Source organism: Haliaeetus albicilla, chromosome 10, assembly GCF_947461875.1.
Source record: "Haliaeetus albicilla chromosome 10, bHalAlb1.1, whole genome shotgun sequence".
Classification (NCBI taxonomy): Eukaryota; Metazoa; Chordata; class Aves; order Accipitriformes; family Accipitridae; genus Haliaeetus; species Haliaeetus albicilla.
This window is the reverse complement of record NC_091492.1, coordinates 10,579,195-10,607,114: the sequence shown is the minus strand read 5'-3', so window position 1 is coordinate 10,607,114 and position 27,920 is coordinate 10,579,195. Positions and strand designations below refer to the sequence as shown.

Sequence of the window (27,920 nt, the reverse complement as noted above, 5' to 3'; positions counted from 1 at the left end):
AAATCACCAGTGAAGCTCTTCATACTACCCCTTCTGAAAAATAACTTAAATTGTTCCTCACCGAAAGACTTAAAATCACCAGTTTTATTGTTATTGGTTCTGCTATGTTTTTTTCTGGTAGACTGTATTTTCAGTTACAGGGAAAAGACAATACAGCAAAGCTTAATCTGACCGAATACTACACCTTCATCATACTGATTGCATTATTCATAGAGTATACAATAAAATTCACTATTTGATATTATACTTGATATTTCTTCTTGCAGTTTGCTTTTGTAATCTCAAAATATATTAAGTGCATTAAATTGTAAAATGTAGTATATAGCTTTAAAACCACAGAAAATTTAAATATTTGTACTTTTTTATTGGATGACCAGGGTTTCAAGAAATGACAAAGAAAATAAAAGGCTTCCTTTTATATTTTGCTTCACTATAGTAAAAATATATAAGGTTCTTTAATCCAACAACTAAGAAAACCCCTGTAGCTAAGATAAAATTTATTTCTGAAGTAAGGTATAGTTTAGTTTCTCCCAGAAACTGAATACCTTGGGGGATTCAGCATTTAAAGCTCTTTATGACAGCTAAACTTTTACAATAACCTTGCAAGCTAAACATTATCCTTCTGTTGCTCATGAGTAAACCACCCTTAAATAAGCTTAAGTACTGTGTTCAAGGTCACAGAATGGACACATTCTGTGGATAAATAAGATTTTTATTTTATTAGACTGAGTGGTTGTAGCAGGGGAAAAAAAAAACGAGACAAAGTTTTGAAGATAAGTTGAAGATATCAAACAGCATTTCTGTTAATGAAAGTCCAAGAAAAACAGTGCTGGAAGTAGAGAGAGGTAGATCTATTAAAAAAATAAAAGACAAAGGGATGCACACTTGATTTTAAAGTCTCATTTATTTCATTTGTTAAAGAAATTAAGATACATGAAATAGATTTTCTGCAATACCAGTTTGTATTACTAGCAAAGTTACATTCATAATAGCTAAAAACACTGCATTTAGTAATCATTTTCTGTTTTCTTTAGCATCTGCTATATAAGAATCTCACATTTAAAACAATGTTGAATTAGCCCTCACAACATCCCTGTGAGGTAGGTCAGCGTTACCCTCATTTTATAGAAGATGAAACTGAGGAACAGAAAACTTCAAGTCAGTGTACCAGAATAACTTAGAAGAGTTAGGTCTAGAATTCTAGTCTTCCATTCCTTGTACTGTGCTTCACATTTAGTGTCTTTCTCCCCTTCTGAAAAAGGAGAACAGCCCATAGTAGCTGCTGTTCACCACCACTCCCCGCCCCCCCTCCCCGGGTAGTGACAGATAACATCACTGTATTTAGTACCGGAGACACAAGTCTGAATTTTGCCACTAAGCTGCAGAAGCAGTAACACTAACACATGGCTTTTCTAAAGCAACTTTCTTTTCAAGTTGTAAAGTGACTCAGGACTGATGATCTGCAGGGAGAATCCCTGAGAGACTGCCATAGTGAGGGGATGATTTGTGCAACAATGCACATGCAGTGCAGTCAAGGTCTACCCATGTTAAGTCCCTAAAGTAAAGAAAATATCTACTTTCTTTAGGGCAGACAATGAAAGAGGTCGTATTGCAGAGCAAACCACTTCACTGAGGTAGAATTTGAATAATTAAGAACCACAAAACACGTACCTGAATTGTTACAGATGTTCTTTTCAAGAAAATTGACAAGGGCATTATAGTTATGTATGCTGCATGGGCTAAACGAACAAATGTCTGAACAACACTGTGCAATAAAATGGCCTGCTTTTAAACACAGCATTTACATTGTTATTTTAAATTCGTTATAAAATAGCATCTTAGAACAGAAACTTTAAAATATATATATGTAGTGCCTACTTGAGGTGAGTAAAGAACTTTTTTCTAGTGCTACTCATGTGCACTGTCAGACAGCAAGAATACAGTGAAAGCAATCTTTAAATCAGACAGAGCTCAGCAAATACTAACAGGAGACCAGTAACAAAAACTTAAGTCCAATTTGTCCAAAATTCTTGACTACTGTTTCACCATGTATTAAATGAGACAATTAGAAGTTGTGGCCACCAGTGCTAGTAGATCACTACATAATTTCCCATATGATATTAGGCGGGATTTTAATTTCATCTTAGTTTTTAGAGTTTCAGGTCTTGGAGAACATTCTAGTTTACTTGACTATCCCTTACATTAAAAAGATCCCATTTCTCAAAAGAATAAGCAATTCAAACAAAATATAAAATCAAAAGATTGTCCCCCTCCAAGTAGAGCATTCATGGAAATGGCTATCTTGTGTGTTCCATGAACAATCTGAAGACCAGAGTTTCTGTCTGTAGTATCTCAGATGTGGAAGCTCTTGGATATCTCAGGGCCATTATCAGTTTTCTTCAGGCCTTGAAGGAAGCTCGAACTACTCTCCCCTTAAGAGGCTGAGGTGGGCGAAAATTATTCACCATTTGGATCCTCTGGTCTTCCTCGCTGGTGAAGAGGAGCATGCGGAATTTCTCCAGCTGTAAATTCAGGTGAAATAATTTACTGCTTAAAAGGACAAACAATGTTTTTTAGAAAAGGATCAAAGGAAAGTATTCAGTACATTTTAATCTGTTAATAGAACAGTTTCAAGGAAAGATCCTAGAGAGTATTAACAGAAAAAACAGAAGCCCTGATTATTCAACAGGCTGATTATTCACAGGCTAATTGTCTTAACTTAGCCTCATTGCAAATCAAAACAGTCACTGCCTGTTTATCCAGTGTTGACTCCTACAAGAACTGGGAGGTTATCAAAACTTTACCTGTTTCTCAGAAATTCTGATGGGTTCTTTCAGCACTATCCATGTCACACTCTCATTAAGGGGAGGTGTTGTCAAAGAACCAAGGTATGTCCAATAATCTAGACTCAAAGGCAGGAGACATTTGGGGTTGAAGCTTCTAAATTGAGCTTTTGTTCCCTGGGGAGGGAAAAAAAAAAAAAGAAAAAATCAATACTTGAAATTTATCTTTTTACTTTTAAGTGCAGGCTAAAGAACTCTTTGAAAGAGAAAAAAATGCTAATGTAATATTAAGAAGTAGGGGGAAGGAAAAGTCAATAAAAGCTTGGCTGCCTTATAAAAACTGTTATCCGAGAGTAGCATGGCAAGTGTGATGCCTGCTGCTGGCTTACTGGACTTTGAGTTCTTGCCCCATTGCCTCTACCAAAGTTCAGCTCTTGTCACAAAAGGTCTAAAAATAATGCAGGAAGTGTATTCTGTATATAGTGTTCAGTATGGGCTATGGGTAGTATCATGGCAAAATTCCTTGTCTCATTACTTGCTATTTTCTATGCTATGCTATTCTATTTGAGTAGAAAATTTGAAACTATGGAAAACTTAGCCTCAAACAGTCATTGTCTGCTAGGACAAATATTGGCTTTAAAAAAAAATCAAATGTTCAAGTCTAAAATTAGAGGAAGGTAGATCAACAAAAAGACCAGTAGAAATAGAAGGAGGTGCTACCTAAAGTAGTAGCACAGTCTAGGGCAATATTTTTCAGCCTGTAGGAGTATCTGAAAGGTACTTAGTCACTCAGAAAGCACTTGTCCAACTGTCTATAAAACTGCACATAAGGAACAGAATGAGCAGCTTATTGCCAGTGCTTATCCCCCAAACCTGCAGACCTTCCACCACTACAACTGAGGGATAACTATTTCTTTTCTGCAAGGGGAAGAAATTACTTAAACAAAGAATCATTTAGTGTATCTGCAGTCTACATATTGCTATTTAACTGCCTTCATTTCCCTTCATTCACAAGCATGTACAGAGGAGTGAGAAGTAATATGCCCACTGAAGTATTGTAGTTTATAAAATATAGTTTATTTTACATATTAGAACTTATGCTTGTTATAGAATGCATTAACCTCATGTAAATCCAGAAAGGATAACATTTGTAGTTGTCTGATCAGTCTGCACTTGAGAAAGTGCAGCAGGTATCAATCTTCAGCAAAGCTCTGAGATACAACTGGTTAAAGACCACCTTCAGGTACCACTGTAAGAATAGACTAGCTCAGGACCTCATTAAGATTGTCCTCTGACAGAGCTTTCCAGCAGAAGATAGACAGCCAGCTTTGACTTGTTCAGGGCTAGGCTCAATAGAAAAGGATTATTTTGCTGAGTGTAAGAGCTGAACCTGAAGGGTCATGAGGCTTTTGATTTTAGATACTCTGGGAAAGGTAGAACCTTAGAATGATCAGCAGAGTCAGCATAGCCTTGGGAGGCACCCAAGATCAGGCAAATAAGATGAACTTTGGAGGGGAAGAGGAGAATACAACTACAGTGATGTTCTAATGATGGGAGGATTTGTGGTGGGTGATTTTCCTTTTTTGTCTCAAACACATATATGAACTTGATTTTTAAAGGATATCCCAGAAACAATTAAATTTAAAGAGCTTAAAACTTACTTTAAATTTTACCATGTACAAAGCATCAGTGAGTCTGTTCATATTGACATGCTCTTTCCCAATCTAAAATAATGGAATAGACAGGTTAAATAAAAACAACTGTAATTATGCTTTGAATAGGTGTTTTCTTATCTGAATCTCAACATTCCTACTAAAGTTTAACAGCAATTTGCAATGAGTTACTGCTTCCAGTAAGTCATCTGTTTTCCTTAAGCACGTCTTAAATATGTGGCTTAGTTCTCAAACACTTGACAGCATGATGCTTTTCATCATGTAAACATGCTATTTTTGTGATTTTTACCTCCAAGAAAACACCAACTACTGCCAAGCCATCTGGAGCTGCTGCTGCTTCTCCAAATGTTGCATATTTTCTGGCATTCCAGTGAACTAAGTGGAGCTTTAAAGAAAAACAACAAATAAGAATTAAACAACTTAGTGATAGAAGCTGTGAACATAGGTTGTCTCACGTTAACAGGCACTAACAGTTGTTCAAAACAGCATGTACATTTTGCTCCAAAGGCATCTTAGGAAAGATGAGAAGTTCAGTCTTTTGGACCAGCCCATAAGCATGGGCAGACACTAAAAAAAGTTTATATATATCAGACTGTATTGGGTTTGCACAGCAAGGTTTTGGTAGCAGGGGGGCTACAGGGGTGTCTTCTGTGAGAAGGCGCTGGAAGCTTCTCCTACATCCAACAGAGCCAATGCCAGCTGGCTCCAAGACAGACCCACCACTGGCCAAGGCTGAGCCCATCAGGGGTGGTGGTAGCGTGTCTATGATAACATATTTAAGAAGGGGGGGGGACGACACAGGACTGCACAACTGCAGCCAGAGAGAGGAGTAAGAATGTGAGAGAAACAACTGTGCAGACACCAAAGTAAGTGAAGGAGGGGGAGGAGATGCTCCAGGCGCCGGAGCAGAGATTCCCCTGCAGCCCGTGGTGAAGACCATGGTGAGGCAGGCTGTCCCCCTGCAGTCCAGGGAGGTCTGCAGGGGAGCAGATATCTACCTGCAGCCCGTGGAGGACCCCATGCCAGAGCAGGGGGGTCCCCAAAGAAGGCTGTTACCCTGCAGGGGACCCACGCTGGAGAAGTCTGTGCCTGAAGGACTGCAGCCTGTGGGAAGGACCCATGCTGGCGCAGTTCGTGAAGAACTGCAGCCTGTGGGAAGGACTCACGCTGGAGAAGTTCATGGGGGACTGTCTCCCATGGGAGGGACCCCACAGTGGAGCAGGGAAGAGTGTGAGGAGTCCTCCCCCTGAGGAGGAAGGAGCAGCAGAGACAACGTGTGATGAATTGACCGCAACCCCCATTCCCCAACCCCCTGCCCCACTGCTGGGGAGGAGGTAGAAAAAAATCAGGAGTGGAGATCAGCCTGGGAAGAAGGGAGGGGTGGGGGGAAGGTGGGGTTTTTTAAGATTTGGTTTTATTTCTCATTATCCTACTCCAATTTGATTGGTAATAAATTAAATTAATTTTCCCCAAGTCGCATCTATTTTGCCTGTGACAGTAATTGGCAAGTGATCTCTCCCTGTCCTTATTTTGACCCATGACCCTTTCGTTATATTTTCTCTCCCCTGTCCAATTGAGGAGGGGGAGTGATAGAGCAGCTTTGGTGGGCACTTGGCATCCAGCCAGGGTCAACCCACCACACAGCCTTAATTTGAAACAAATCAGGCATTAACCTGTGACCTAATTTCCCTGGTACAGGCCTTCATCCCATGAAGCACTATGCTCCAGTACTCATTGGTAGATTCCAGGATGCTATGCTACTGTAGTATTTGGGATAGAATGTGCTGGGAAAGGCCTGTGCCTTGTCCTAGCTTTGCAGAACTTTCTCAAGAGCCCCCAGATGAAGCCATTTCTAAGCTATGGATAGCACCAGCATGGTCATTTAATTCTTATTGAAGTCTGTACTGACCTAACCATGGTGAGTAAGCAATCAGAATCCTAAGGGACAACCAGTCCCCACTGCAAAGTCATTTGTCAACAGCTTTTACATGAATTAATCCCATTTGTAAAAACACATCGTTACCTCACAGGGAAAAGGTTTGCCATCTATTGTATGCTCCGATCCCTGGCTGTGCTTTGTCCCCCAGTGAAAGTGAAACTGCTTTAGTCGAAATGGATTCTCAAAGGGACCACCACTGATTGCTAGGCAGGAAAAAAAAAAAAAAAAAAAGGAAAAATCTTAAGCATTCTGGCTTTTTACCTTCCTGTGAGTAAAAACTAACCACTTTTGGCACAACAGTGGAAAAAAGCCAGCAGCATCCCCAGTTGCCAATATGAAAGCGATGCACCATCCAGACATTTAGAAGGGTTGATTTTGTAATGGAAAGCACCTGAATACCTGTAAAAAATTAAATTAAAAACATTGAGTAGCTACTTGTACAGAATTCTGTAGCTTTTTTGAAAGAGTGTATTTGACATATGAAGATATGGTAGCCATTATTATGGTTATGCTTTTCCTGTAAAACACAATAAATCCAAGTTGTATATTAAAAAATAAATCACAATTTGAAACTCATGTACCTAAAATATTTTTGACAGTACTACTTGAGATTTTGTGCAAGAGTGTAGATAGCTGAACTGTGTACCTGATAATCAAGGTAATAATTTCCTCTTTAGAGTGCCTTTACTTCCAGTGGAGTTTACCTATACTCTGTTTCCTTTAAATACCTGATCCCATAGAAGAGGTAATATAATAGCTTGTACTTTACATGACACCATTCAGAATCTCAAATCACCTTATAAAGATGAGGAAATGCTACAGAGAAACTTCACACATCATTTAGAAATAACACTTAAGAACAGATGAATATTTAAGACGCCACGTATAGAAGATACTTTATCAACAGCATCAGTAATCCTCCTGTAACTTTATATGGCACTAAATCAAATAAATTTTGCCCAGACATGAAAACCTGATCAGTCTTATATTAAGAAACTTAAAATTACATTTAGTATCTGTAAAGTACTTATCCTCAGTGTAATCCATATAATTTTATTTAAAAAATTAAAGCTGGGGCTTACACAGTGCTACCACATGTGCATAGCTCCAGCTGGCTTTTATGCAGGAAACTGGCCTTGCCAAAGCAAAGGTTTTAGTATTAAGAATATAAGTATCTCCTAGTATGTTTTTCTGAACTTAGCAATGGAATGCATCACCTGTCTCAAATATTAAGTAATCTAGCTATGATGGGTTACTGTCAAAATTCTGTTGTGCCATTTATGCAGAGCTGTGAGTCACTAGATCTATTTCAACACAACTAAAAACACTTTAAACCATGTTTTCCACTCCTAGCAGTCTTCCTTGAAAGCATTATTAAAACAAGGCGTGTGCTTAGTGTAGAAAGGGCAGAGGTCCTAATTCCTGCATGTGCTCTGAGTTTGTATCTCTAAATGCAGAGTAATAGATGATGTTCTTAAACTTCTAAAGCTGGTTAAAGTTCACTGTTCTGTAGATATTGTTCAGCTTACAATTGCACGAAAGTAGTTAGCAAGCTGAGATAACACTTCCAAGTATATTTTACAAATTCTCTTTGTAGGGTAACATGCTTGAAGGATCTGTGTAGTAAGATTTTGGAAAATGCACATCCAGTCTTCAGATTCAGTAAAGACACTCAAAAACATGACCCTTCAATTAGGCAGTTTCTTAGATTCATTCCAGAAGAGAAATTTTTAAACAAAATGGCTGGAATTTTAACCCCCAGCCCTTATTTCAAAGTGTTACAAGCACAGACAAGTCACTCCACAGAAAAAGTAACTTGTTTTGAGTATCTAGGGTATCCTATGTAGCTAGAATCAGTAAACACACCCAAATGGAAGACAAAAATTAGCTGAGAGGTTTAAAAATTGTTCAGTTGTTTGTGAGGGTTTTTTGTTTGTTTGTTTTAAATGCACTCTTTCCATTTCCCAGGTACTTTATCATCTCCATTTGAATGCTCTTCCCCTACTCCCCAGATGTAAAAGCAAGGTCTACCATGGAAGTAAAATTAGCAGCAGTAATCAATCACTTAAATCATGTATATTCTCTGCCAAGAGCTGAGACAAGAATAATATACAATTGCAGATAGTCCAACATCCACAAGCTGCTACCAACTCAGAATTCTATAATTTCTGTAGAAACTGAACTGCTATGAGGCAGGGAGGAAAGAAAAAGATGCAAGGTAACAGTGACTGGTCCAGATAGTCACTATACCAAGTTGTATGATTATGGCTAGGCTGTATGACCTGATCTCTGGTAATCCTCTTCTCTTCCCTACCCCTGTGGATGGACACTGGGCAGTGAGCCAGACAGACCTAGCATGTGCGTTAGCATCTTTGGTTTGGGTTATCATGGCAACAGGGCAGTGAGGACTGTACATACCTACTCTACATGCTGGATGTGATCTAAGAGTGCAGGAGAGATGCATGGATTCCCTGTCTAGCAAACTGACAACCCCGATTTAAAAGAGAAGCACTGCAAACAAACCTCTGATTTTTGTGATGCAAGAGCTTTTCCTAATGCAGAAACGCTATTCTGCTGTGCAATATTGCATTGCTAGAGAGACTCAAGTGACAAGAAATGCGAGGCTCAAGAACACAAAATATAAAGGGCTCTGGTCATATGTCTTGTTCTGAACTGAAATTATACATCATATAAAGTATACTATACAGGATGTACTTAATTGTTTCCCCTCACTAAGTCACAAAATGGTACTCCACATTAGTTGGCTGTGTGTTAGTCTCACCTGTCTTGTCATCAGTATCTTCAAACTCAACCATAACTGAATGGCCATTGTTGGAGATGTTGAGAGATGTACATGATTCATAGGAGATAATAAGTGGCTTCAGATTAGGGTCATAAACTGCTCTTGCAGAAACTATATCAATAGGTGACTGGCGGTTCCCTTGGGCAATAGGATAAGATTTGTGCCACTCTGAAGGTCCTTCAAAAGGAAAGAAAGGAAAGCACCATTATTTTGTTCCTACTATACACAAGATAATCATTACAGGTTTTCATGAGACTTGAAGTAAAGCTTGCTGAGCAGAAGCGACTTGAAAGTTTGGTATTTGAGCAGTCCACTTAAATTCTAAGCTGGTGGGTTTTTATTAGCCCAAACAGGCTGCAACAAGATGAGGGATTCAAATACCTTGAACAAAACACACTGAGGAAATCACAGCACATCAACAGACTGCTGTATCTTCAGTTACTTGTGCTACTAATTTTCTGCAGAGTTTGTAGTTACATTGCTAAGGTATCTGAAAACCTTCCAAGGTGGGTGCAGATGTAAACACACTTGCATGCGCACATACACTCCCCCAAAGAAACAGCATTTAATTCTTCCTGGGAAAGATAGTGTAAAAGCTCCAGTGATTCAAATTAGATGCAGATGACTCAATCTCTTAGCTACTGACTATGCAGTTATTTTTAAAACCATTTTATGACTGCAGTAAATCTTTGAGGCAGCTTCATTCTACACTCATGCCCATTATGGTATCTCTCTACCCTGAGTGAAGGGTACATTGTGATAATTAACATTTTTGGACTTCCTGACCCCAATAGAGTGGGGAGAAACACCAATTTAATAACACAGCTCTCTACTGCCAGAGCTGGAACATTCTTATCCCGTTTGAGATAACAAAACCTTATCTGTATCAAAGAAATGCTTATTCTTACAACTTCTTTTTCTACTTTGGTATGGTAGTGCAAGAAGCAATTAAATTCTTCTACTGCTTATGTTCCTAAAGTATTAACAGTAACAATTTTATTTTAAGATTCTCAAGAGGCACATTTTTAATTGTAGCATTCTCACATACTTTCACAAGTGGAAACTGTTTTAATCAAGCACAGGTATTTACCCTCCCTGAGTTTATGTAACAAAAACACTGATCCATTATACTCATTTGTCTCTGGCATTTTCTGAAAAGCTGATCTTACAGAATATCTTTGCTCAGCCTGCCTATAAAGCAGATTTAGTATTTAAATGCTGTTACACAAGCTTAGGCAATACCATTTGTCTCTTATAAGCTTCATAAGAATATGCATGGCTTTATTACTACTACTGATACGCCCAAACACATAACACTATCTACTAGCACTAACCAGCTTCACTTAGAATTCAGACTTGCTTTGGGACTCACAGAAACTAGAATAATTGCTGTTGAGAGGGAGAGAGAGACTGGCTCCTGAAGGTTATGCGAAAGACTCTTGTTGGACACTCAGCAGCTAAAATAATTGCTGTCAAAAGAGGGAGACACTCCTGAAAGTTATGCAAAAGACTGTTGTATTGGACAACAGCAGGCACTCATCCATCCTTCTCTGTAAAGGATACAGGTGCTATAATACACTATTATGGGAATCTTTCAGTAGCTTCACATATCCTCTCACTCTGTGACACACATTCTTGGAGGTGGGAAGCAAAGGAGGATGACTAAATTAAAAAGTGTCAAATCATAAAGCATAAATTGTTCCATAACAGATTCCTGATACTGATCTGTACAATTTATTGATGTTCTAGAAATATATAACATATACCATATTTTAGTCACTTCGATGGAAGCCTAGATATCACATTTCAACAGCTGCACAGGATCAGAAGATCTATTACTGCTCTACTAAATCTTCTTTACTTAAAAGAATTGCTTTTGGAGACACAGACACGGTTAATCCTTTTCATAACAGCTTTTGGGAAAAGGACCCATCTGTAATACCTGCAGCCTGAACCCCCCCCCCAGTACTGCTTCCCTCCTTTTAGGAGCACTGATTGCAACAAGGAAAGGCAGCAGGCTTAAGTTTGTGCATCTTTTGGTGCCACTTTCTGGGTGCTATTTATTATCAATAAGGTAATTCATTACCTGCTGTATATGACCGATGCTTGCAGACATTGAAATGCAGGCAGCTCTGCAGGGCTCAGGCAACAGTTCTAGAAAGAAAACGAGTGGGGGAAGATAGAGAGATGCAGCGCAGAAATGCCATAACCTACCGTCATCCTGCCCATATCCCCAACCGTGGTGGCCAGTCATTACAGGGGAGCTGCACCCCGCTTTGCTCTCAGCTCTTTGCTCGGGGCACGGCTGCTTACCTGCCTTTATAACGGCTCACCGTGGGATGGGGTCAGCCCCTTAAAGATACAGAGCAGCCAAAGCGAATCCTGCAGGACAGGGAAAGCACCGCGCTCCTCCTGCTCTGCCCCCGGCGTTGCTGCGCCTGCTGCTGCTCGCTCCGTTGGCTCACTCGGCACGGGAGAGGGAAAATGGGGCACCGAGTAACTGAAGCAAGTCCCAGGACTTAGAGAGGAACCGACACTGTCCGGGTGGCATGGGGATCAAATTTAGGGAAAAGGAGGAGTATTCTCCCATTCTACACCACGAAGAAGCAAGAGCTGTAACCTGCTCTGAGCGTCAGGGCGCAGTAACGCGTGTGCAGATTGTAAGGGGAGCTGCCCTTCTCGCTTTTTTGTTCTGCAGGGGAAACAGCACCCAGCTACCGCCTCTCTTCTCTTAAACACGCTCTCCAGCTGCAGAAAATGAATGATGTTTCCACCTGCTTTGTAACGGAAACCTCAGAATCAGTGCTTAGATGATATGGAGAACATTCTCATCTCAGAAACAATTACTTGTGCTACTTTGGAAAAAGGTAACAATCACACCAGTTAAGACCAAATCGGCAATCTGATTTGTTGTTGGTAATGCTAAAGAAACTTTTTCAAAAGACAAAAAAGAAAAGTGTCGTTATATTAGGGAACAGAACACAGCAGACTGGAGAAAGGAGCTGATTTGTGAAGCCTCAGTTGTCTGGTATGATCCAGTAGCTGCCTGCACCCTGCTAAACCATGAAGAGGCTACAATGAGATACCCAATCTGCAGCTGTAAAATGTCTTAAGACATCTTTGTGGCAAGAAAAATGGCTCCTTGGTAGTAATTTTGTTAGATCTGAGGAAATGCTGTCTGTCAAGGCTACATTTTATAAACATATTGATTTTCACAAAGACAATAGCAAACAGAAGTAGGGATTCTTCTATTATGCAATCAAGAAAATGGAAGAAAAAAAGCAATGAAAGCATTTTATGCAACTTTTATATTGTGGTACTGCCTTGTAAGTATTCATGTCCTTTTTCAGGAGTTTTCCATAGAAGTCAGCTGTAAAAACTTTGAGATTCACTGGTGCAAGCTAAATCACTCAATAAGGGATGAAACAGCTCTAAAGGTGGCCACAGAGTAGTTTCTGCAACGACTTACTCAGGTCGACTTCTCAATTTATTTCTGTTAAACTACTGTGATCTACTCAGGTCCCTGCATAGGCCTGACACACACACACCGGGCACTGACTCTGCAGCTGTGTCTGTGGCCAAATAGTCTGCACACACAGGTCCTCATGGTGACTCAAATACTGGCAGTAGTACAGCTGCGCTGCCACTGGGTTAAAATACTTTGCTGCTTACTAGGACAAATGAGCTTTGAGAAGTTGTGATGCTTTGGTTCTTATTCTTGTGTGGCTCTGTGCTGTGTTTGTAGACAGGGAAGCTAGAGGTAGACAGAGTCAGTCAGATGCAAGTAGTCAGGAAAGCTTTTCTAGACCATGGGAAATAGTACAAAAAATACCAACTTACCAGCAAAAAGAAGAAATGGAGGAGGAATTTTGTATGTTAAAAAGCAGATTATAGATTGGGGAAAAACCATATGCAAGGTAGAGAATGCTGGGCAAGTGTTTTCAAGAGAAACTTGAAAACCGAGGCTCAGATCTCGCTCGCAGGGCAGAGTGCCACTGAAGTGGCCCAATGTCTACATGCATTTGACACCGTTCACCACTTTAGCATTTATCTTCTCACATTCAAAAACACATAGATGTCTACATATGTGGATTACAAAGGCAGGGCATAGGAAGAGCTCTGAGACAAGAGAAGATGTGCTGAAGACATGGCAGGAAGTGGACTCCACAAAATGGAGGTTTAAATGGTTTGATTTAGAAAAAGTGAAAAAGGGGAATGACAATACTTGAGAGGAAAGAAAAAAATAGCTTGAATAAAGTTTTAGCTATAAATGATAGCCAGTGTGTATGTGACAATTTTATGTGCTTCCCCATCCAATCAGCCTTCTTTCTTTTTGAGGAAAATATTAAGTTTTCCTTAAAGCTAGGGTAATACTGCTGCTTATACAAATATCACATTAGTCTGTAACCCTGATGCTTCTTGATATTGGCTGCCCCTAAGAATGGATTTTCACTGATTCTGTCCTCAAATTATCATTTATCACTTCAAAAGTTGTGGTAGTAATCTAATTCTGATCTCAATTTTACTAGCTTGAATCAAGGAGATCTCTCATGAACTTACGGAAGTGAGAACAACAGAGTGGTAGGTGCTTAAAGGGTGGATTTCTCCAATGCTGAGCTAAAAGTGAAGCACTCCTGATTTCCACAAATTTCTCATGGGCTTTGACTACATCTCAAAAGTGTCTGCTTAGCAGTGAATGATAGGAAGACATAATTCCATCCACTACAGTGAAGCATTTCAAGCTACTTAAAGAACAATACTGTCTTTCCCAGTCTTCATACTTACAGTTTTATTCCTCTCTGACAGTAATCATGAGTGAACAGAGGAGCAGCTGAGGACAAATACATGGGTTCTTCTGAACCTGTCACTATGTTGTGATACAGAACTAACAACAAATGCTTCAGTTTTCCCATCCCTATGTATGGAATAATTTTCTTCATGATTTAATTTGAGCTCCTTTTATTAAAATTGCTACATAAGAACTAACCATTACGGTTAGAAAGCTTCAAGATTGGCATGCCAAATAGAAGTTGAACATAATAAGCTTTGCAGGCTTGAAGAAATTGGATTTTTGAATCTCTAAGGCAAGTTGTCTCTATAATACAGATCTGGAGTCATTGGGAGGTATTTGCACAACGAGATCATGTCACTTAAGGATAATGCTTTTGCTATATATTACTGCATCACTATAGAGGGGCAGAGCTGCATTTTAGAAGATGCAAAATGAAAGAATAGTTATTTGTTTCCAAGGTGTATGGCTAAATGGCACTCTAAGTGTATTTGCTTAAGTAACTTGGCAATCATCTGAGCTTATTATGCTGAGCATCTTTAATAATGGCTACATACATTTGAATGAGGTGTCATGTGCCTTCTTTAATGCATACGAGTGTGTCTGATGTGTCATTGCCTATTAACAAAAATATGGGAGAAATACAACCAGTTTGGGCACAGGCTGCTCACTCTAGAGCCTTTGAAGTACAATAGGTAGGAGCAGATTAAATGTTAAAACATTCATCACTCCAGAGCTTGCCTACACCTCAGGTTCTTGAAAGAGTATCTGGTTTATCCAGGTGGCTCCTCTCTCTTCTTACATTGCCATTACTAATGCTGGCAGTTTCCAAATGGGAATTATACTAAGGTGACATCTGTTCTTTATGTGTGTGTTAAAATAATTTATAATGAATACAGAGACTGCACAAAAATACCTCACAAGGTACACATAAACAGGAGAGTGTACTGCCAACACTAGACATTAAAAAGCAGCATCATTCCAGGTGTTTTGTTTTTTAAAATTTTTTTAGTATTTTATTTTAAAATTGAGTGCCTACGCTTGTTGATTGACAACAGAAATTTCAAATTTTATATTCTCAAGTTTTTCTTTGCAAACATAAAAACATGATGACTGTATATTGAGATTCTCATGCAGCCAGTGTAACTTCAGGAGCTGAAAGTGGTAATCCTTCTCCCACAGCTACACAGTGAGATTCAGGAGATTTCTCAGGGAAAGAACTCAACATTTATTTACTGGGAATCTCCTCCTGGCATAAGGAGAAAAAAAAAAACCAAACCAAAATGGTCCCTAAGCAAAGAAGGGATTGAGAAGAAAAGGACAAAAAGGACATGCATAAAATTAACAGACAATTTTGCAAGAGAAAAACTTGAATAAAATATGGGCCAAGAAGAAAGAAGGAATTTATTTGGAACATTCTTGCGGAAGTGGGGCAGAAAAAGAAGAACTGGATACCTGGCTCCCTGGGAGTTTCCCAGCCTCCACATGCCATTATTTATTATTCCTTGTCTTTGACTTTTAAAGCTATACACACTTGGCTGCTTTACACCAGAAATGGGAACTACATTTTGGAACCAAGTCTGAAGTAATAATTCTTACAATTTATGGTTTTACCAGTTGAAACTGTATAATTGTAGCAGATAGCAAGAACAGAAAGAGACAACTTCTGATTTTGGTAAACAAAACATTCCTACAAATATTGCAATAGTCACAGAAATGTCAACAGAATGAAGGATTTACTGTGACACAGCAAACACAAAGCCTGAGAAAAATGAACTTTGGAGGAGATACTGTATATGGGAAAACAAAAGAGGAAGCACTATATTGTATTACAACGTCACCTGCAAGGTATAAAACACCAAATTATAATCACACTGTTGCGTACTTCATTCCAGCAGATATGGAGCAAATAAAATTTACTAAAGAGAAGCAGATAAAAAGGACAACAGAATACCCTTTTATGGGCTAACAAATCAGCTGGAACGATGCACACATTTTAGGACCTCTCTTTTGTTGTTGAAACTTAGTGCCAGAGACGTTGGCTGAAATTTTTAAAGAAAGTTTTCTCTTTTTTTGTACACTTTCATAGTACAATCTATATCGATCCTATGGGGAAAGGTTTTCGTAACAGAAGTACATAGACACAACACATTCCAGACTTTATTGTCTCAATACTAAACAGAAATAATTGCAATAATGTACACCACCTCTGCAAAATACATCTAAACTGATTTTTCTGAATGCAGGCATCTGCAGGGCTTCTGACTCAGACTGCTGTAAAATGCTTCAAAACTTTATAGCAGAAAGAGGGTTGAGATGGAGAGAAACACCCATTTTGAACACAGATTCCGGGAACGGTGTCTTTAGAAGCATGCACCTGAAGAAAAGAGCATCCTCTGTTTCTACGCTCGTGGTTCCCATCAGCTTCAGTGTTCCCCAGAGAGATCAAGGCCTGCCTTGTCAGCACAGGTTTTTTCTACCGTTTTCCAAACTGCCATCTCAAACCCCACTGAACAACGACGGCAAGCTCCTCTCGTCGCCCGACCGTCGGATGTGGCAAGATCTCCGTGTCAGAGCAAAGGAATGCTTTCACCTATCCACGCAAGACAGAGGCAGCGCCCGCGACTCACAAAAGCAGCCACGGGACGAATCCTGCAGCCCCGCAGCCCAGCCTAAGGCAGCCCCCGATACCGGCCGGGAAGCCTCGGGCCCAGGACCCCGGGTCGGCCGGGCCGGGCCTAGCGGGGAGCAGCAGGCAGCCGCAGGACGCTGTTCGCGGGGCCTGCCGCGACGGAGGGCGAGGAGGCGCCGGCCCTCTCCCGCAGGGACGACCCGGGCGAGGCAGGGGCTCGGGGCGCGGCGCCTCACCCCGCGGGCGGCTCCCGGCCCTGAGGAGACGGCCCCGCCCCGCCCGCGGCCCCGCCCTCCCCGCAGCCGTCCGGCGCCCCCGCGCATGTGCCCGCCCGCGCCTGCGCAGCGCCCGCCGCGGGGGAGCGCGCGGCAATGGCGCAGCCGGGCAGGGCCAGCCTGAAGGAGCAGAGATACGACCGGCAGCTGAGGTACCGCCGGGCCGGGCCAGGCCGGGCCAGGCCGGGCCGGGTCGGGTCTGTGGCGTGCCCCGGCCCCGAGCCGCGGCGGGCCGCCGTCGCCGTCGTCGTCCTGGCCGGGCAGAGAGCGGGCTGTCGCGGCGCCGGGCCCTGCCCTGCCTTGCCTCTCGCTGCGGGCCGGGCCGGGCCGGGGGCCGCAGCCGGCGCTCCCGCGGCTTCTGGTTGCCCGTTCAAGCCACAGGCCGCCTCCGCGGCCGCTTGTGAGGAGAGGGGCGGCCCGCCCGCCCGGGGCTCCGGCCGTCCGGGGCGCGGCCTGTGGGGCACGGGGGGAGCCCCTGGCGGGGAGGAGGCTGTCTCCGAGCCGGTCGGGCCGTTCTGGGCCTGTCGGTTCTCGGGGCCGGCCAGCGGCTGCGTGAATGTTTGTGCCGGCATAGGGGAAAAAGGCAGGAAAGAGTGAAGCTTAAAAATGAGGGGAGGGCGGCTTGTACTGGAGCCAGCCGGTGTTTGGAGTATGGCACGGGTTAATTTTCACATGCTTGCATGCGTTTGAAAGTAGTAGTTACAATGCTTTGCCGGGTCTCTTCAGTAACTTTATTTTCTGCCGCTGAAGAGAGTAAAACCAGTGCCCGTGTGAAGTCAGCCGGGCCTTTGTGGTTTGAGTACAGTCAAGTCCCGATTTCGGCCTGAATGTTATTTTACGGGTGTCTTAAATACATTACCGAGCTCATCAAGACTGATTCCCATCTGCTTGTATGTTTCAGTGCATTGTATTATAAATTATAAAAATGTATTATTTATAATAAAACGTATGAAAAAGAGAGTATTCAGTTTCAGGACTGTGTAAGGAGTGTTTCAATCCATGCTGATTTTTAAAAAGTTAAATATGTTACAACGGAAGAAGGTGTGCGTGTTAATATGGTGTAGAGACTAAAGAAGGAGAAAATGAAATGTCAGTAAAAGTGGGTTGCTCTTTAGAAAGTTTCAAGTTTGTCACAGTAAGTTTTCTTAAGGAAAGCTCATTTTGGTTAGTGCTATTTAGGCCCTCTCAACAGTGAATGGAAAGTAGTATGCTAGCCTCCATTTATGATTGTTTAATTTTTTTTTTGTTTCTTTATATTGGCTTTAAAACCTGACATGAAATAATTTCAGAATGTTTCTGTTTCCATCCCAATATAGATTGTGGGGTGACCATGGACAAGAAGCTTTAGAATCTGCCCATGTTTGTGTAATAAACGCAACGGCGACAGGAACTGAAATACTCAAAAACTTAGTGCTACCAGGTGAGTACATCTGTCTTCTGTATTTTCTTTGTAATGTATCTGATAGTTTCATAATGCCTAGTTATTCATAGTAAATTTTTTTCCCCCAAGGTATTGGTTCATTTACAATTGTCGATGGGAATCGGGTCTCTGGAGAAGATGTTGGAAATAAGTAGGTTTGTTACTAGTTTCCGATACAAATTGAGAAATAATGGGTTTCATAAGTAGTTCCATCTCTATACTTGTTAAGAAATCCTCTAAAATTCTTAATAATTTTAAAAGCCTCTATATGTTTCTTCAAGTCTTTTGTGGTTTTGGGTGTTTGTGACATACACAGCGTGCACAATCATTTTGATATTAGCTGCTAAATTTTACATAGTCTTTTTAGTTGCTGTTTCTGTATCTTACAGGCCTTTTTGCTTCATGCATCAAGTTTATAAAGACAATAGTCTACTCAGTATAAAAATACGTAAAAATAACTTGTTTGCTGTAATCTTGAGATATGACAGTGCAAGATTTGCTTGTGTTTTAGCATGGCTAAATATATTTTCTGTAATTTTGGTGATGAAAATAACTCAATTTTTGTTAATTTATCATTGTGGAACTGTGACTGGTAGCCATTTATTAGCTTTCATAGCTTTGAAAGGCTGAGCGCAGCAGGGGAAAGGATAAGAAACTCTTTACAAATACTGTAAAAAATAATTTGTTTACTAATTCGAGATCACATTTTCTTATGGTTCAGGTAGATACCTACAAATATCTGTCTACTTAAAGGGGTTATATAAGGGCGAAAGATATTCCATTACATGAAGAAATGAGTACTAATGGGACTTTAATTAGCCTAGTGAAAAAGAATCTGCAGTGTGATCCTGGCTTCTAGATGAGTTTGGCCTGTCTTATTTTTCAGATTTGTGGCTCAGGCATTGGAAAGTTTCCTTCAGAAACTGATCATGAGGAAAATTATAACAGTGGTGGGGAGAAGAAAAGCAGATTTAAGGGGGAACTTGGTTTGTTGTTTATGAGAGTCAGCAACATATTCTGCACTACAAAATGTAGCTTTGATGTTGTTTTTCTTCAAAATAAAACTTCACATGTAACTCTTTTCCTTGTCTCCTTTTCAGTTTCTTTCTACAAAAAAGCCATATTGGTCAGGTAAGGAGATAAAAAATGGCACTTTAGGTGTATTGAAAGCATGAAAGTGTTGAGTAAATACTCAAATGTAGTATTATGAGTAATGCTAAAAACTTGTATGCATAGGTTAAAATCTCATTATTCTTTGGCAAAATTCCCCATGCTTATTTTTTAGTTGCTTGTAAGTGAGAAGAGAAGTTCAATTCTGGCAAGATTGAATGGAAAAAATGAACAGGATATAGTTAAGAAAATCTTTGGAAGGATAAGGTGGAAGAGAATTGTGGCTGAAGGAGTAAAGCTAAGAGTAGAGACATGGATGGGGGGAATCACAAAAACAAGAGAGTACAAAAGGCATAGGTAACTCCTTGAAATTAATAAACTGCTGTCACATGATTCTTGTTTTAAAAATTACATCACTAAAAATGGTCTCAAACAAGTGCCTGCTGTTAAGGGATTTATTTTTCTCCAGATAAGCAAGGCTTGGAATAAGAAATCCTAGCTTATGATGAAGTCCTTTTTTTTCTTTTTTTTTTTTTTTTCCTTTTTTAAGCATGTAGCATATGTAGTGCTGATACACTATATAAATTACATTTCAAGAGGTTAAACATTGTTTTGATTGTTCCAAAACAGAATCGTGCCCAGAGTGCCACTGAGCTCCTGCAAGAATTGAATAGTGATGTTTCTGGAAACTTTGTTGAAGAGGTTTGTCGTCCTAAATTAGTTGTACATTTCTTGTTACGCAATGTGATAAAAGTATGAAATAATAGCTATATGTTGTCTTTGTAATGTTGCAGTTTGAGTAGCTTCATGATAAAATGACATTTGAGGAAGAAGATCTAAACTTATTTGCAAAAAGTCAATTTATGTATTTTAAACATTATTTTATAACTTCATGATAATTTTATAGCTTTCACTTAACACTTTACAGTGGATATTGAACAGACTTGCTGTGTATTCAGAAGTTTTCACAGTGTTTCCTGACGTTTTTTTTTTTCCTACTATTTAGAGTCCAGAAAAACTTCTAGACAATGACCCTTCCTTTTTTAATCGGTTTAACTTGGTGGTTGCAACGCAACTACCAGAAAGGTAAAGAATCATCTAAAGTTGTCTGTTTGTTTTCATTTTGTAAAAGCATGTTTCAACTGCAGGCATATTCTTGCAGGAAAACTTATGCAAAACAGAACTGTCATTGTGAAGGAAGGTTACAGTAAATGATGGCATTTTACTATGGACCTGATTATATATTAATACATAGTTTAAAATCTCTTTCAGATCCATGCCTGACTCCTAAGTGCTGTCTCCAGGTGTATTTGTCTGTGTCAAGTACCCTTTTGTAGTGATAGTTGTTCCTGGTCCAGAATCACTGTAACAAGTATTCTTCGGTCTGTGATACCTTTAGATTTTTGCAAATGTATTTTATCCTTTATATAGCTCTTTCCATTTTACCCATTGATGTAATTGTATTGCCCATATAAACTTTGTCAGGACCAGAAGTTCTTGATTATTTTTTTTTAACCTCTTCCTGCTGAGAGGCCTCTTGGATGCTGTGTTCCAGTAAATAGTACAGATGAAAAATGTCAACTCTCAGAGTATTGAGAAACTTGGGGAAGAGCATGCTTCTGTTTCAGTAGACAAGCTGCTTCCCCAGAGGCAAGAGGTTGCTGGATAGAGGAATAGTTAAAACTTGCTTTTGTAAGGAAGTGGCTGTTGTTCATACTTTATATATTTTCTCCCTCCCGCTACTTACAGAGGAGCTAGAGATACAGTCTTTTGCAGAAATAAGAGCCAACTTGCCTTTTTGAAGTGGTGATTGCCTTGCAGGCATTTGTGAATAAAGAGAATTTCTTACATGCTATTCAAAAACCTCTGACTGGAATTGCCCCTACAGATCTAATTCTTTTTTCTTTCTTTCACAACTCATTGAAGTTTTTTGTTTAATTGATATTTGGAGCATTTGGGAGGATGGAGTTAAATAGAAGTAAGCTAATGGATAAATCTATTTCTAATCTAGTGTAAATTCATGTATAAAATTAATCACCTTATATGTGCTTAGAATCATAATACTAGACTTCTCTCATAGAAAACTTCCCTTTCACAAGTGACTTGTACAAGAGTTAACTTTATAGTTTAGTTAACTGTTGTCCTCTTGTACATCTGAAAAAAAATTAAATGTTTTCCCTTACAGTACGTTGCTGCGCTTGGCTGAACTTCTCTGGAATTCTAATGTTCCTCTGCTGGTCTGCAGGACTTATGGACTGGTTGGTTATATGAGAGTCATTATTAAAGAACATACAGGTTAGAGGGTTTTCTGAGATAAAGACCTTTCTAAAACATTTAAAGCTTCAGTATATAATGTCACTTTGATTTTTATTTATTTACTTGTTTTAATCTGGTGATGTATTTAGTATTTGTTAAGTCTTAACATAGTTTGCAGTTCATCACCAGGAGCATTCTCTGAGGAATCTGTAGAAATTATGGACTGCAACAAATAGTAAAATTGGAGATTATCCTGACTTTAAAGCTGACTTACACAAAACACTAATTTTGAGAATTAAGCAGTTAATTGAGCAGGTGATGCACTGCATTTGATGTATAGCTCTGTTTTGAAGGCCGGACATAAAACTGTGAAATGCATTGTGTAATTTTTTTCCCACAGTTGTTGAATCTCATCCTGACAATATGTTAGAAGATCTGAGACTGGACAAACCGTTTCCAGAGCTGAGGGAACATGTTCAGTCTTATGACTTGGATCATATGGACAAAAAGGTTGGTATGTGGTTTGTGCTATGTGCTCTAAGACGGAAGCAGACATAGAACAGGGATTCTATGAAAATTACTCTTGGCAGATGACTTTTTTGGTGCCAAGTCTCATCTGAGCAGAGGCAACTGTAGAATCAGTCATGAGGTACTATTTTTGGCCTCTGCCCCAAATGTTACAGTCTGTATTTAAATCTTAAGCAAGTGGGGGTCTTGAGGTAAGGAATATTCTTGGATGACTTGATCTTTTGTTAGATTGATTCCCTCTAACCCCCCACCCCACCCCTCCTTTTTTTTTTTTTATGATTACCTACTGCTGCAGAGTTTTGCAGTGTGGATATTTGTGCATAACTTAGGTTCTGCTCCAGAAAAACATTGGAGAACTTGGCTCAGCCACCCTTCTTTTAGTAAAGGAATAATAATTTAATGATTTGTTTTATAGTAGTTAGTGAATATTATTTCTGAATCAAAATCTGGAACATGTCCTGTGTTTTTACAACAGTGGAAAGGATGTTAGCAGTTTACATTTTTAAAATAGGTTTTTAATTTGTCTCCCGTTTTTATTTTTTCACAACTTGACAAAGATTTCTCTTCTGTTCAATTACAGGACCATAGCCACACTCCATGGATTGTGATTGTAGCCAAGTATCTAACAAAATGGTTCAACGAGGTATATTCCAAACTGACTAAGTCATCAGTCTGTTGTTATTATTATTACTTTAGATATGTCTTTTCTAAACTAGATTATTATTTTGGCAGTGTAAGAAAGAAAACAAGGTGGAATCATTAAAAAAAATTACTAATTGAAATACAAGTGAATGTATGTGAACAATGACAAATTCTAGAGTTCAGCAGTCTGAACACAATGAGGTTAGTAGTAGATATTTTAAAGACAAAATGTTTTTGTGTTTTTAAATTTAGAAAAGTGATCAGTTGCCCAAGAGTTACAAAGAAAAAGAAGCCTTCAGACAACTGATTCGGCAAGGTAATATATGTCCTAGGAGTCATTTATTCATACTGGCAGAAACATATAAGGCAATGTCTGGAAAATAATCAGAAGTTCTCTCGGCATTTATTTATGAAAATCTGCGACCATATACAGTACAGTTCCTCTGCTAAGTCATTGTTTTATACAGCTGGATCTTAAGATCCCAGATTTGCTTATAAATGCAGTTTGGCAGTTTCTTACTGTTTGCTGTTTAAGATCAAGAATATGTTTTGATTTGGGTGTGAGGAGAGGCCTTAAGAGAAAATCCTGTGGAAAATGTTTATTTAATACGGAAAATGTGGCAAAGCAGAAAGCAAGTGATTGAAAACTGCAAGTATTTGGTTGGTCAGTTGACCCACCAAACTGTTGTTAATCATTGCAGCTCTAAGTAACTAGTTTAGAGAGAAAGATTATGTATCTATTGAATACACCATAACCAGTATGTGAACAGACTTCATTTTTGCAGATGCTTCAATCTAATACCTTTTGCGGGTGCTGAAATTGAGGCGTTTTTAAGATCTAGAAATACATCATCTTAAATGATTGTAGAATAAAAACATTAACTGGATTTTTGGCATTTCCTCATTTAAAGCTGGCCTGTGTGCAAATCGCTGAGTGATTGTGTCATCCCCAGGTTGGGCTACAGAACTGATCTGATCTGTAGTAATTAGCTTTGGTTAAGCTAGGTTTTTAGCAGAGTCCATTTCTTGGCCTAGCTTGCTGTATGGGTTCATAAGTGTTTGCCAAATCTGACGAAAAAACAACACAGCATGACTGGGGATGGGAAGGAGAGTTGAATTGTGTATTTACCACCATCTACATTAATTTAGTGATTATGAAACTTTACTCTCTTTCAATTTAGTGATTATAAAACTTTACTCTCTTTCTCACACAAATAAACTGGTATTTTTGTGATGAATAACTTCTGTTTAAGCATCACGGGAAAATTAATCAAATGCAGAATGTGTATGTAGTTAGTTTTATCAGTAGGTCTTACTGGTAATTCAGTTTTTTGCTGATTAGTTATTATGCCACAAATACATCCAAAGCCAGTCTGCTCTATTGGTAAGATGTAAATGATGAGATGTAATTCAGAGGATTGTGTATTTTTAATTTTTTTTGTAATAAGGTATTTTAAAGAATGAAAATGGGACCCCAGAAGATGAGGAAAACTTTGAAGAAGCTATAAAAAATGTGAACACAGCATTAAATACCACAGAGGTAAAATGAAGTTTCTTCAGTTTTGTCATATAAATGTTTAACTACCTCATTTTTTTTCAAAACATACTATGCACTTTTAGGACAGGAATTCCATTTGCAACATTTATATTTAGGTTAAACAGGATTAGTTCAATTTTTAGAGTTGAAATCATGTAGTAAAATAGACCTAGACTAGATGGCACTGTAACTTATGGAAATTCTTATTTCCTTGCTCATGCAAGGAAGCTACATTTCCTTCCTGAAGACTTGAATTCAAGTATAGAATGACTCAGTAACCAGGGTTCATTAGTAGTGTATTCCTGTCTTAGACTTTATCAGATTTTCTTTGACAGATTGAACTGTAAAGTGCTTGGTACAATTATAAAGAATGAGCAGTCACTAGTGTGGATGATGTCCGATTTAAATACATTGCTAGGAGAGAGACTCAGCATTTATTGAAGTTGTGCTGTATTGAAGCTGCTTGCTATAGTATTTATTCTGTATAGAAATTAAATGCTGCAAGGGACTTTTGACTCGGCAAATTCAGTGCTTTCCTCTTGAAGAAACACGTTATGAAATTCCTTTCATAGACTGATCAAGCTTAAAAACATTAAAAGTGAAGTTTTCATTGTTTTTAAATAATCCTGAAGTAGTAACTCACGGTTTAGAATTGACCTCTGATTTTCTTAATCTCTTATCCATGGTAAATTGCAAAAGCTACATTCCATTTTTATTTGAACTGTGCTGATCCTTGCTCGGACAGTCACGTTAAATCTCCGAAGAATGCAGCAGGTAAAACTTAGTGCTTACATCTGAGCCACTACAAGCCGTGTCCTAGGCTATTAGTGATTTATTTCAGTTTATGAGCCAGACAGAACTGCAGCAGTTGATGAGTCAAAACACTCACTTTTGCAGCCCCTCTTCACCTCCCCAGCCTTTTTGCTCCTCTGCCTCTGGCAGGTAGGATGGACAGCTGGGACCGGTAGTACCTTTTGCTGATGCAAGTTTTTTTTAAGTCTTCCATGTAGAAGATGGAAATAAGGTGAGATTTTGTTAGTAACATTCATCTTGATCAGAAACATGTGCCTTGTTCTCAGGCAGGGCTAATGTTTGAAATATGAGAAGCACTGACTATGTATGATTCAGAAGAGATTTTGGTATGAAACTCAGGTTGCTTAGAGTTGGCTCCCTTATGTAACGAGTGTTGAGATCAAGAAATCAAAAGTCAAGTAAATATAAACCCAGTTTATTTTTTTTGTAGATTCCAAGATGCATTGAAGAGATTTTTAATGATGATTGCTGCATAAATCTCACAGAGCAGGTAACAAGTAATTAAAGGTAAGGCTTAAATGTAGGAAAAGCATTATAAATAACATTTGTGTACATGACTGTCTCTTGTGCATTTGCAGTCACCCTCCTTCTGGATTTTGGCTCGAGCTGTAAAGGAGTTTGTGGCAAATGAGGGGCAAGGAAGCTTGCCTGTCCGGGGCACTATTCCTGATATGATAGCAGACTCCAATAAATTTATCAAATTGCAAAATGTGTAAGTCTACAATTTTTTCTTTAATAGTTACTAATGATAGTAAATGGTGTTGACTTCAGACCTCACAAAGTGCATGAATTGCTGTATTTAAAAAAAAAAAAAAAAGTGTGTATGTGGGACTGGGGTGGGGAGGGGTGTGGGAAGCATGGCAGCCTGGGACTATCTGATCCCTGTATAGATGCTATCTGTTGTTTGGAACCGGTGCCTAAGCCTTCAGTGCATCCCAGTTTCCTGAGGCTGGGTAGCGAGTGATTACTTTTCTTAGTTTCAGATCTAGTAAAGACCTTACTATAGATAGTAGATCCCATAGCCCAGCTACTGCTGTCCAAAGCAAATTGTTGCCTAAACATGGCATTTGGTTTTTCTCCTCAATATATATGTCAACTTGGTTACAGAAATTCTGGTTTCCTAGATATTTAATTCTAAATACTTAATTCTAATTAATGCCCTTTGAAGGGATTGCTTGGTGGATAAGGAAAGGTGTGAATAAACATTAACTGCAAATTCTAAACAGCATCAGTGTGGATTGAGATTTTAGGAAAGGCATCTTTGAATGCATGTATCCTCAACATGAATGTACTATTCCTGTGCATCCTGGACATGATGCAAATTGTTGGGCCCAAAAGACTTTCTTAGTGTTACCACATTTTCTTTGCAGTTGATTGCTTCTTCCTCCCTTTTTTTTAATCTTTAAAATGAAGCAGCATCTTGCAGAAGACTTAAATTTATTGTCTGTGCAATTGTATTGTTGAATTGTTCAAACAGGAAAGTATTCTTTCTAATAGATTTTGATTTTCTCCATAGATTCTGAAACACAGCCTCTGCTAGAAAAATTGTGTGCCTTAATTAGTGTTTACTAATCAAAATGAAATCTGTAATTTTAGAAGTGCATTCCTCAGATCTGTGACAATAGCATTAAAAAGATGGATATAAAAGTACGAATCTGTTACATGTCTAAAATAATTGATTGCTATTGCTTTATGGAACTTACTTTGTATAATGACAGTAAAGCCAAGAACTTGTACCATTATTTTGCTAAATGAAACCATAATTGCTTGAATTTGCAGAGATACCCTAATTTGTAAGTCTGATTTCTATAAGCATCAGTCCTGAATTGCCAGATCATTATATACTTCAGTTCTCAATTCCAATAAGCATTATAGGGTTTTAATTTGCAGATAAAACAATTACAGTTCCTTAAAATGAGCTCTTAAATTGAATTTTATTAAATACTGTGTTGTTGAGATGTTTGCATTGTCATAGGTCTTAATGGAACTAATATACTATGGCTACGAATTTTAAAATACAGAAATTAATGAAATATTAGAAGCCCAATGAAGGACATATAGCTGTTGTTCTGAAACTACTTAATATTCTTCTTCTGACTGTTTGTAGTACTATTCATTTTAATTTTAACTGGTTTCTAAGCCACAGATTTAGTGAACAGCTCAGCCATGCCAAACAGTCATGCAGGGAGTCTGTAAGCGCATTCATGGCCTTGAGATAGCTCACTTCCATTAATGTGGCTTGTATTTTGTCTTTATAATATGAAACAAAAAGCAGTGGTCTTAACTGTGAAGTTGGCTTTATGCTATGATTATTAAGACTTCTTTATTATTAACAGGTACCGTGAAAAAGCAAAGAAGGATATTGCTGCTGTGGGTAACCATGCTGCTAAATTGTTACAATCCCTAGGCAAGGTAATTGCAAATGTACAGTCATTCTGACAAGATAGAAATATTTTTACCCTGACATTCTGTATGGAAATAACTCGCAGGAGACAGATATGAAAAGAGAAGGCTTAATTACCTCATTCTCTTCAAAAGGCTTAAGAAAATTCTAATGAAATTTAGTATGTGTAGTCTGTTTTATTTATCACTTGGTTTGGTCATGTAAAAGTAAAAGGCATACAGGGATATATTATTTACAATTTAAGATACTTTTTTTTTTTACAAGAACAACTAGTTATTTCACAATGAATATATGAGTATCTCTGAAAATACAAATT

The 27,920-nt window shown here is 38.9% G+C and overlaps 2 protein-coding genes across 3 annotated transcripts in view; one reads left to right on the top strand and one right to left on the bottom strand.

Annotated features, from left to right (window-relative positions):
- Nucleotides 1-885: 885 nt before the first annotated feature.
- On the bottom strand, nucleotides 886-11,485 carry CA7 (carbonic anhydrase 7). Of its 2 annotated transcripts, XM_009924874.2 has the most exons (7): nucleotides 11,413-11,485; nucleotides 9,178-9,375; nucleotides 6,480-6,598; nucleotides 4,746-4,841; nucleotides 4,445-4,507; nucleotides 2,805-2,960; nucleotides 886-2,522 (listed from the first exon to the last, which is right to left on the bottom strand). In XM_009924874.2, exons 1-7 carry the CDS (start codon nucleotides 11,450-11,452, stop codon nucleotides 2,400-2,402), a joined length of 795 nt encoding a protein of 264 aa, XP_009923176.1. In that variant the 5' UTR covers nucleotides 11,453-11,485; the 3' UTR covers nucleotides 886-2,399. The 2 variants fall into 2 exon arrangements, with proteins under 2 accessions (XP_009923176.1, XP_069649536.1); XM_069793435.1 differs by lacking the exon at nucleotides 2,805-2,960.
- Nucleotides 11,486-16,907: 5,422 nt separating this feature from the next.
- NAE1 (NEDD8 activating enzyme E1 subunit 1) overlaps nucleotides 16,908-27,920 on the top strand; it is a 15,397-nt gene continuing 4,384 nt past the window's right edge. Inside the window, exons 1-14 of the mRNA XM_069793434.1 lie at nucleotides 16,908-17,046; nucleotides 18,211-18,314; nucleotides 18,405-18,465; nucleotides 19,415-19,445; nucleotides 20,055-20,126; nucleotides 20,431-20,510; nucleotides 21,610-21,719; nucleotides 22,081-22,190; nucleotides 22,789-22,851; nucleotides 23,103-23,166; nucleotides 24,299-24,390; nucleotides 25,631-25,690; nucleotides 25,779-25,912; nucleotides 27,537-27,612. Coding sequence (XP_069649535.1) covers nucleotides 16,991-17,046; nucleotides 18,211-18,314; nucleotides 18,405-18,465; nucleotides 19,415-19,445; nucleotides 20,055-20,126; nucleotides 20,431-20,510; nucleotides 21,610-21,719; nucleotides 22,081-22,190; nucleotides 22,789-22,851; nucleotides 23,103-23,166; nucleotides 24,299-24,390; nucleotides 25,631-25,690; nucleotides 25,779-25,912; nucleotides 27,537-27,612 — 1,113 coding nt within the window. The 5' untranslated portion in view covers nucleotides 16,908-16,990. The remainder of the gene's footprint in view (nucleotides 17,047-18,210; nucleotides 18,315-18,404; nucleotides 18,466-19,414; nucleotides 19,446-20,054; nucleotides 20,127-20,430; nucleotides 20,511-21,609; nucleotides 21,720-22,080; nucleotides 22,191-22,788; nucleotides 22,852-23,102; nucleotides 23,167-24,298; nucleotides 24,391-25,630; nucleotides 25,691-25,778; nucleotides 25,913-27,536; nucleotides 27,613-27,920) is intronic.

Coding starts and splice junctions, on each gene's coding strand:
- CA7 (XM_009924874.2), bottom strand. CDS start 11,452: ATGACTGGCCACCACGGTTGGGGATATGGGCAGGATGACG. Junction 6,599..9,177: donor AGATACTGATGACAAGACAG/GTGAGACTAACA, acceptor TTTCCTGCCTAG/CAATCAGTGGTGGTCCCTTT. Junction 4,508..4,745: donor TAGTTGGTGTTTTCTTGGAG/GTAAAAATCACA, acceptor CCATTATTTTAG/ATTGGGAAAGAGCATGTCAA.